The sequence below is a fragment of the Globicephala melas genome, chromosome 2 (genome assembly GCF_963455315.2).
Source record: "Globicephala melas chromosome 2, mGloMel1.2, whole genome shotgun sequence".
Lineage (NCBI taxonomy): Eukaryota > Metazoa > Chordata > Mammalia > Artiodactyla > Delphinidae > Globicephala > Globicephala melas.
The window spans coordinates 8,371,444-8,382,222 of NC_083315.2; the positions used below are offsets into that span (position 1 = coordinate 8,371,444).

Consider the following 10,779-nt stretch of genomic DNA (forward strand, 5'->3'; position numbering starts at 1 on the left):
CAGGATGGTGGAGGGGTGAATGAACCAGGGGAAATCTCTGAACGTCTCCATCCATCTCTGAACCCTGATTGCGTTTAAAGCCATGGCAGTCAAAACAAGAACACACCATTAGTTTGCTTCCCAGCAACTCAGCATTACAACGTGTTACACGGGGCAGCCCTCACCTGACTGGCCTCACAGACACATGTGCAGGAAACTTCCAAGGGGGCGGCAGCCCTGGGACAGAGGGAGCAGGGCCAGAATTATCCCAGCAGCCGTGGAATGTTCTGGCCTGTCCACAGCACGTTGGGGAAACTGACAAGCCCAACACTTATCAGGAAACGTACGGGCACCTTCTTTTTTGTACTTGCTGGAAGGTTTTCTGTGACGGAAGGATCTACCTTTGGAAAACTCTTCAGGAGATTGAAATATATCAGAGATGAGCAAAGTTTTGCATTTTAAAGCACAGAAGGGACAAATCATTTGAAGAAATGCTTACTCCTTCTGATTTTATTCATGACTAAATTAATGCCGATTTCAGATTGAATTTCCAGTCATCTCCAAAGAAAGGTTCGTTCCCAAGCTGTCCTAAGCCTGCCCCACTAGAATGGTTCTGCGGACGACAAGTAAAATTCTACCATAGGAATTCCCTGACCTCCATGCCTTCGACGATCCCATTTAAACAATTCACGCCAGATTCTGGGTGGATACTTAAGCCTATATAAATAAGCGAAAGTGAACTGATAGAATAAGTTTCCTAAGATATAAAAAATGTTAATAGAGGAAAATGGATTTTATATCATTTTAAAAATATTTAAATCATGGTATTAAAATCTCTAATGTGAACTGGCTGAAGCTGAGAAGAAAAAAAAAGGTGAAAACTATTATGTGCGCTGGAGCTTTTAAATTGTATTACCTTATTCGGCAGAATGAATGAGCTCCCTGAAACTAATGACATTTGTGTTTCATGTTTGTAACCAGCAGAGGCAGCTGACGGTGATGAACGGCTGGACTGCGTTTCTCTACCCCCAACAGGTAAAACACATCATCACCTGCTGGAAAATACAGCCCGTGAGAATGTTTGCATTGAAAATGTTTTTAACATCAGGGAGGCAGATGCTTGAGCAAACTGCTTCTGTAAGAGGCCCAACCCCTAGTAATCAGAGGAGCTCAATGCCCTGCATTCAGAGAGATTTTGCACATTGCATATGAAAAGCTACCGTTTTTTCACATTCTGTTTCATCTGCCTGATAACCTCAGAACAGCAAGTCCTAAGAACTTAGTGTCACAACGTTTTGCCTCCCCAAGCCCTGGGACATTAAAAAAAATATTTTAACATGAAATGACATTTCTGTTTAGATCAGGGATCATCCATTTTATGATGAAATTCACATGCGCTCTGGCCTCACTCACCTCCCTCGCAAAAACCTTTGCGAGGCAGTGTCATCGCGCTTCCTATCATGGGCACCCGATGAATACTGTGTTTTAAGTGACGGATTGAATGTGCTCGATCCATCTAGCCTGGGTGGCACATTCCTCACGCTGTAACCCGATCAGCTGAATACACCATCTCACTGCCACACCTGCTGCAGGGTTAAGCCATAGACTTAATTCCGACTTCTTATTTGACTCTCAAGTAATCCTTCCGACCCCGGGCTCCTCCCTCTGCATCGGTTCTCACCCGAGAGCCCGAGGGACAGGTGTCTGATCAGTGAGCCATGTGACCAACCCTCAGTTGGTCTCAAGACTCTTTATTCACTTCCCTCAAAATACCTGAAGGTTCTCTAACAACCAAACCCAGACACACCGCCCCCCCCCCGCAAAAAAAAACCCTGTAAATGAAAAAGCTCAACTCAGTGTTTTCTCTCCATTTGGGGTGGTAAGTTTTAAGTTAGGTCCAGCAAGGATGAGAGGAGTCGTGAGTCTGTGTAGGAACTCGGCGAGGCCCGTGTTCACAGACAGCACTTACCCTGAGTTCACGGTATAGCAGAAATGTACGTTAGCGAACTTCAGAGCAGCCAGAAAACTCGGACACGCAAATGATATGGTGCTTTCTCTGTCACTGAGTAGCTAAGCAACAGATCGATGGACAAATAATGAAATGACTGCAGAGGGCAAGAGCAACCGGCTTCTATCACGTTCTCACTGTATATAGTCATTATAGAAATTATAGAAAGGGGAGTTCTTGTTTGGCTATGTTTCCACACTTATGAACCAAGAGAACTGAAATGCATGATCTCTATTGTTCCTTCCCAACCTGTGCTCCTCTGAGTATCAGGACAACTCCTATCAACCTTGTTCTGACCACCCACTCCAGGTAGAGGCATGAAGCATTGCTACTAATGAGGAAACTGTGCCCTTTCGGGAGGCCCTCTGGAGGAACACCTTGCTGTTCTAGTTGTACTTTCCAGGGTTCCTCCCCCATCAGCCCCCATGACCCCAGGACATTTGCACTGCCCGTCCTGGCCACCATCTGACACAGTGGGCTTTTAAGAAGTATTATTATTGGAAAACCACTCCCTTGAAATAATACCTTTGCCTTTACCTGTCTGAAGATGGAGGCAGAGAGATGTTTCAGATGAGAACATTGACATACAGGATGGTAGAACCACCTCATGGAAGTGAAAAGAATTTCCAGGAATCTGAGAAAGAAGGCGTGTTAGAGATCATCTAGTCCCGTCCCTTCTTTTTATCCAGTCCTTTTATTTTACAGGTAAAAAAGCCTGAGGCCCAGAAACACTAAATGACTTTCTCAAGGTCTCACAGCTGGTTGGTGGCCTGGCCGGAGCCCAGGCCTCTCAACTCCCAGCCAGTCCACCGCGTAGCTTTCTTACACCTTCTCTGCATGTCTCCTAAAGATCCTAAGAGGTGATGGATGTCCTAATCCCTCTAGGATTCCATCTCAGTGTCACCCCGTCTTCACAGTTAGAGTGTCTGGCGTAAGTCAGCCTGAAGTCCGCTGCAGCTTCAGCTCTCAGGTTCTTCCCAAGAAGACCCTACCCAAGGCCGTGAGGCCCTAAGGAGGAAAATAGTAGGACCCCTCCTGCAGTTTTTTTCACTAGACTCCTGATAGATATTTGATACAAATCACTAAACAGCATGATAAATAATACCACTTATCACCTGGAAAATGGGAAGAGACGTCACGGATTGGTGCCCAAATTTTGCAGTAATGGAATTAAACAATCTTGATTAGACTGGCATGTCTCTGGAGTGCCCCTCACATAAAAGCCCAGTCTGGGGCTTCTCTGAACACAGCACCACGACTTAGTCCTCCCCCCTTTTACGTGTCTCCTTAATGAGACCGTCCGAGGGATGAGCTCCACCTTTCTCGTCCATGCAGCTTCTTCCCTGGATTGGAGACTCACTGGCCAGACCTTCCTCATCTGGTCCGTCTGAGCTGGCAACCGTTGGTCCTTTTTAAAGATTTAACAGTGCCTTTATTACCTTATTAAGGTCTTTTTTCTCCTCCCAAATTCATGCGTGTTGGGAAGGGGTGGGACGGGGGAATAAATCCCCAAGTGTTTCGATGAACCAGAAACGACCAGGCCACGGTTACAGTCAGGTGTCAGATGACATTTATCTCAGTCCGTTAACACTTAAGCAAACTTCTGTTTGTCTAGCTTTAACAAAAATGGATACAGATTTTTCGAGTGGAAAAACATATTTTCTTAATTTCTTTTCCCTCGACCCTGTCAGTAAGCGTTTTTGAGCGATGCCAGGAGTCAGCACTGAGTTAGGTGCTGGTGAACAAATCCCACCCTCAGACCAGAGGCAGAGGCTACTACAGCCCAGGGGTGGAGACAGAGCTCTGATAAAGGAGAAAAACCACCATAAGGGAACAATTTTGGGGGGGAAAGAGTACAGAGAATAAAATCAAAACAGTACTGAAATTTAAAGGAGGCCTCTGGATTTGAAATAGAACAGTGCAGAGCGCACCTAGGCTTAGCATTTTTTGCTCATAAATTGGCCTTCTTTTGCACACATTTTAGAAATTAATACAGAAAAGTGTAAGGAAGAAAATGCAAATTACTTTTACCCCCCAGAGACAACCATTATCGTTGGGTGTTTTTTCCCAGACTTTTCTCTATATTTTTTTAATTCATATAATGGAGGTCAAATCCATCCAATTTTGTTTCCTAAAGTTTTGTTCTGTTTGGTTTCACCACCTAACAAGCATTTCCCATTTTATTACAAATCTCCACACACATTATTTTAATAGCTGCACTATATTCCATCTTACAGGCCATATTGTATTTTATTTAGCCATTTTCTACTCCTGGATGATAGATATGAACATACTCTAATAGGAACCCACATTCATGGGTTTTCCTGTAAAAATCATCATTACAGATTTCTAATGACTAAAATTACTCATTCGGCACACCTAAAGCCTTGGCTAAAAAATACTGATTTAGAGGTGAAACACAGACACCTTACCAATGAGGTCCTGCGTCTGGCCGTGTCATAGACAAGCGTACAACCCTTCCTTAGAGAAGCGGCCCCCCTTCACTTTCTTGTCTCTGTTGTAGGTCATATATTTGACACCAGGAGAGAAAACACGGAAGACACAGAGACAGCTTTCACTGCCTAGACTTCCCTTTAGCGACACTTCTTAGCGCACGCATCTCCTCCATTGGAATTTCCTCAAAGATCCACTAGCATTTCAGGTTACTGCAAAGTGTGGGCGTTCTGTGAAGCTGACCCGTCACGTTTGAATAGTTTTCATATTCTTTCTTTGTAATGTGTGATAATCAAGCCCCCAATTTGGTCTAAGATTTTTAAAAATCATCTTCAGAGTTGAATTCTCAGCCTTTAAATGTCCAGCATATCACTGGGTTGGTTCAATGTCCATGAAAAAGAAGCAGTTTTATTTTCCCTGTTTTTTTTCTTTTTCTTTTTCAGTGTGAATATGGTATAGAGTTTTGAAGCGTATTTATTTTAATGTAAATTGCTTAGTTGCAGTATAGAGGAGAATGGCTCTTTCCTGACCAAGGAAGCAGTGTTGAAGGCCAAACTTAATTAGAATCTTCAACAGCTTAGAAGATGGAAAAGTTGTTTTGGGAGACAGGACAGCTCTGATCTATTAGATGAAATCATTTGTGGCATCATTTTCTCCCCAGAATAATCATTTGTCACTGATAAGTGCAAACGATACGTAAATTCTTAGGAAAGAAAAATCTTTCACGTAGGCTGTGTCAACACAGTGACAAAATAACTAATTAAAAGGTGAGAAGCTCAAAGTAACCAGCTATCCACATGACACCTGACAACTATTTTAACAGATGGTTTTAGCTGAGTGGTCCAGGGTTGTGGCATCATGTGGCAACTGGCCACAAATGTACTTGATCTTATATACTTCACATGGCTCTGGTACACTTGCCCCCCGCTTTATATAAAACCAACAAGTGAAAATGTGGATTCATTTTAAAGAAATATTTTGGGCATGTGGGTATTTGTTTCACAGAGATATTTACCTCCAGATTCCTTTCTCTAGTAAGGTGGTGAATTCAAAATGCCTGTTTATTTGGAGGCATTGCATTTACACTTCGTTTATTGTATAAAGCAAATTACCGTGAAGTTTTGGCACTTGACCCAAAGGCCAAAAGTTGGCTTGAAAGAACTTTGGACAGTAGAAACACCAGACCCCCGGGACGTGGGGAGGGGAAACGCTGTGCTACCATTTAACACACGTCCCTGGCACTTACTTTATCAAATCGGAGAGTGTAAGAGCTCAGAGTTACCGTTAGTCCCACTCCCTCGGTTTGTGGTGAGGCAGCAAAGGAGGAATGAGGATCACGGATGCCCAGCGCCGGGCAACAAGCCATCAATGGGCTAGCCAAGCTGGGAACCTCAGTTCCTGACTACCCCATCCCAGGTACCTGTACCATCACGTCACTCGGGGCAGCTAACCCTGGGCTAGGAGGGGAGCTCTAGGGGGAGGCAGTACCCACTAAAGACCAGCTAATCAACCCAAGACCATAGGAGGCATTCCTGTGATGTGACAAAGCTGGTCTAGGCGTGGCTTATGGAATCAATCCACCTGCTAGACAGCTACATCTCATACACATGTGTCTTTTATCTTCTTTTCGGAGCCTCAAGGAAGGTTCAGATCAATGGTTTCCATCACAGGTTTACCTAGCCTTTTCGATTTCAGGCCAGTTAGTAACCCCTTCCCTGACACCAGCCTCTCTGTTCGTCAAGGAGTCTAATGAAGTATTGTGAACCCAGGCTTTTGTTTTTCTGCAAGATATGTTGTAAAAGTTGTCTTCTGCCTCTCAGAAGGAAGCCTTTCTCAAGGGAATTGAAAAGATTAATTAGTGACCTTTCAACTCTGTTACAGTAAGATGAATACATTGCAAATAAAAGTAGAAACATTTACCTTACAGCTGTGGAATCTGTTAAATATACACCATGAACCTTCAAAGCACTTCCTGCCAAGACTGGGCGAGAGCTTGAATTTTTCACTACTTGAGGGGTGGGTGGGGATTGTTCGGCTCTCGGATATGTGCAATGGATTCACAGATTGGAAATACACAGCATAAAACTGCAACCGTAAAATCATATTTTATAAATTAAAACTGTGTTTACTTAACTGCGACTACTGTTCAGACTTCATTCAGAAATCCTTTTTATAGGTTTTCTTAGCAAAAAAAAAAAGAATTATTCCATACCTATGGATAAGGTCTCAATCTTCTGTATGTATGTTTTATTAATATGTAAATATTTAGATTTTTTTAAGATTACTATGTTCTTTAAAAAATATTCAACACAAGGCTAGTTGTGAAAATGGTGTATAACACGTGCTGTGATATCAATTTCCAAGATGCCCTTTATGTCTGTTCTGGAAGAATACAATAAATTACTTTAATTGAACGCGCCTGTCTCCTGCCTGTGTGCCAGCCCTCCTGCCTTTATGAAGTGGAGACAATGCCAGCCATTAATTAAAAGGTATTTATTAGTACTCTGGTGATCTTATGCAGAAAGTTTTCTCTCCGTATGAAGTTAATTTTAAAAATTAAACCGACGAACCAGATTGCCACCAGAAAGAGTGTCTTGGAATGCATTAAGTCACAGGCTCCGCCTGGAAGTTAGATCAGTGGCAGGTCCCACAGTAACACTTGAGAAGTAGTGATATGCTTGAAGCCTAATTTTAACTGAATTAAGCTTCACTTAAAAGGCTAAGCCCTGCTTCTATGGAAACAACACATCAGAAGGACAAATCAATCTTCTCTAACGCAAAGTGGCTGTTCAAACCTAATTGCTTTATTCTCCTCTCTGAACACAGGGGGGCGCTACTCCTCGTGGGGACTTGCCCCCTCCTGCCTCCAAAGGCACCCCGGGCTGGCCGGCCAGCTCTGTCGGGGCTTTGGCTCGGGGTCTGCGTCTTGGGCCCTCCTTCTGTGGAGGCATTGGCGCTGAGCCAGTCTACAGCTGGGGGGAGTGCAGTAGTCGCGGGTGAGAAAGCAGCCGGACTGCAGGAGAGAAGGTGACAGGGTGAACTGTTTGCAAAGAGAGAAAATCTAAACTACTGCCAGCTAGAGTCTTCCACGCACGCGCAGCCCTTGGAAGCTGGGGGCCTGGCACCAGCCTGCCCCTCCTGCTGTAATCCCCCCAGGGCTTGGTGCGGCCCTTGGTGCGGGGAAATTATTTGTATTATTGTATTATTGCCACATCACATGATTTGGCCCCAGGCCCCCGGGATGCCCTTGCTCCCACTCGCTGGCAAGGATCTGTGCCTCGTATGTCGCCTGGCTAACACCCTGAAGGGCTTTTCTCATCCAGTGGGAGGGGACCCAGTCTTACCCGCAGAAGGGGCACCATTTGCATTCTCGTAGAATAAGAGCGCACACACCTGCCTCAGTTGTTTCCCCTCCTACAGGCCCAGCCTTAAAACCAAGTGACAGGGGGACGGCGGGTGACTCATTTCCCAGCTGCACCCCGAGTCCAGCTCAAGCATTTACTGAACACCCACTGTCGGTAGATGCTGTGTTGGTTTAGCACAGCCGGGGTTGCGATGCAAGGGACGAGGGCTGACGCTGGGGAGGTCTGTCGGCCTGGTGCTATCCACGCCAGGCCTTATGGACCATCCCGAGAAGCTGGGAGCGCGTAGGGGCCGCTGAAGCATTCTGAGTAAGAGGTCCAATCAGAGTCATAGGCTCTCTTGATCGGTCTGGCTGAAGTCTGGGACGTTAACTGGAGGGGGCCCAGCCTAGAGCAGGGAGTCCCATTAAGAAGCCGAGGGAATAGCTAGAGATGAATGAAGAGGACCCAAGAGGACAAAGCCCCACGTGCTGAAGCACAGGAGGACCAACAAGACTTGGAGATGCACTAGCTCGGGGTGGAGGAGGGAGGTGTGGAAGCCGACACCCAGGTCTCTGGCTGGAGAATCGTGCTGGTGTTATTGGCGCTCCCGAGACTGGGAAGACGGCAGGGAGGGGCGACTTGGAGAAAGATGACGGACAAGTTCAGGTGCACACAGGCTCCTCCATCCCTTCCTTCACCGAGTGGTCACTGAACATTCTGGGTCTGCCTGGTACTGTTCTCGGGTCCAGGTGCACAGCTGTGAGCCCCGGGGAAACACCAGCAACATAAGGCCTGTTGAGTTCCTGAACGAGAGGAGGGAACTGAAACTGGGTAGCTTTGTCCCAAGCTAGAGTCGATCAAGATTTGAAGCCCCATTCATTCTGCATAATTCAAATGTGAACTAAACGGCATCATCACAGAGCTAACACGTAGCCCCCAGTCTCCATCAAGCCACAGTCTTTTCGTCCCTTCGGGTCACTTACCACACTCTGAAATTGTCTTTTTTTTTTTTTTTTTCGGTACATGGGCCTCTCACTGTTGCGGCCTCTCCCGTTGCGGAGCACAGGCTCCGGACGCGCAGGCTCAGCGGCCATGGCTCACGGGCCCAGCCGCTCCGCGGCATGTGGGATCTTCCTGGACCGGGGCACGAACCCGTGTCCCCTGCATCGGCAGGCGGACTCTCAACCACTGCGCCACCAGGGAAGCCCCTCTTTGCTTATTTATGTGTTTACTATCTGGTTTTTCTCTGGAATCTAAGCATCGTGATGTCAGGGATCTTATCTTTAAGGCCACTTAAAGATTAAAGATGTTTCCTTGGGGAAAACATGTTTTTAGGAGCCCCGACTCCCCATCGTCCCCAGCAGAGGTGAACTAGGACAGACATTACCCTCTCCCTCTTCCGTGTCTCGTAGCCTTAGATCACGTGGACCTCCTTTGTCCCTATGTCGACACTCCTCAGAAATGTTGGCGAAACCGTGTCCATAAATCTGCCAGAGAGATACTGGGTGCATTCCATGAGAATCCGGTAACTCTAATGATTCGGAGCAAAGCTTTGAATTTACACAAACCAACTCCTTTTGCATTTTGTGACCTCTCAAAGCACGCTATTGATCATTTCCCCTAAAATATATATATATGTGTGTTTATTATTTATTTCCGTTTTGTTATCAGTGAAATTAAACAAATGTCAAGAGTCCTAACGGAAAAGCCGAAGACCAATCTAGAAATGGCTCCCATGTGGGATAACCCACAGCACACTGTGCTTTACACACACTGATGTTCCAAACAGACTCGACACTTAAGGGCCTTTTTAATTGCGTTTTACTTTTTTGCCACTTTTATCTGTTAATGCTGAGAAATTGAAGGACATTTTAAACCTAAACTTTGAAACTAAGCTCCTTCAGCTAATTCCTTTAAAACGCCTTCCAAAAATGAAGCTGATTGTGAGTGTGTTAGAAAGAAGAGCTGGGGCTTCCCTGGTGGCGCAGTGGTTGAGAGTCCGCCTGCCGATGCAAGGGACATGGGTTCGTGCCCCAGCCCGGGAAGATCCCACGTGCCACGGAGCGGCTGGGCCCGTGAGCCATGGCCGCTGAGCCTGCGCGTCTGGAGCCTGTGCTCCGCAACGGGAGAGGCCACAGCAGTGAGAGGCCCGCGTACCGCAAAAAAAAAAAAGAAAAAAAAAAAAAAGAGCTGATCGGAAACGAGCTCTCCTGAACTCCAGGTGTGCATACTCTCCACCAAGGTGTCACCCAGATTCAAAACGTGGAGGGCCCTGGATGTGAATATGGAGCAAAAACTCAATCTTACAAAGGAAATTCAAGCATCCTAAATTGGTTCAATGACGTGGTGGACCAACTGCACATTCCGGTAGAAGAACTCATAACAGCCTAGTAGTGGGTGGGTGGTCCAGGGCGGTGGCAGGCAGCTCTGCTCCATGTGGTCATCTGGAAACCCAGTTACATCCACCTTATGGTTCTGCCACCCCTGGGAGACATCCTCATCCATGTGGTTAAAGCTGGCTCACCAGCCTAAATCTATAATGAAGACTATGGGAAGGGGAATAAGAGTGGAGGGGAACTTCAAGAGAACTGAAAACATCTGAGCTCACAAAGACTTGTACACAAATGTTCAGAGCAGCCTTATTCATAGTAGCCAAAAGTTGGAAACTTGAGTGCCCATCAACTGATGAATGGATAAACAAAATGTGGTATATCCATGCAGTGGAATATTATTTGGCAATTAAAGAAAATGAAGTACTGATACATGCTAACATGGATGAACCTTGAGAACATTATGCTAAGTGAAAGAAACTAGATACAAAGGCCACATATACTATGATTCCATTTATATGAAACGTCCAGATTAGGCAAGTCCATAGAGACAGAAAGTAATTAGCGGTTGCCCAGGGCCGGGATGGGGAGCAGTAATGGGAAGTGACTGCTAATGGGTGCAGGGTTTCCCTTTGGAATGACAACTGTGTTCTAAAATCAGATA

General features: G+C 45.7%; 1 protein-coding gene across 5 annotated transcripts in view; it reads left to right on the top strand.

Moving 5' to 3' along the window:
- The window catches only part of BEND7 (BEN domain containing 7), a 76,825-nt gene extending 70,010 nt beyond the window's left edge, over positions 1–6,815 (top strand). For 3 of the 5 annotated variants that reach the window (XM_060292600.2, XM_060292609.2, XM_060292614.1), the window contains 2 exons: positions 961–1,014; positions 4,512–6,815. In XM_060292600.2, the coding sequence (XP_060148583.1) occupies positions 961–1,014; positions 4,512–4,573 (116 nt within the window). In that variant the 3' untranslated portion in view covers positions 4,574–6,815. Of the gene's footprint in view, positions 1–960 lie in introns of all 5 variants that reach the window. The other 2 variants (XM_060292603.2, XM_060292597.2) reach the window with 2 other exon arrangements.
- Positions 6,816–10,779: the final 3,964 nt, after the last annotated feature.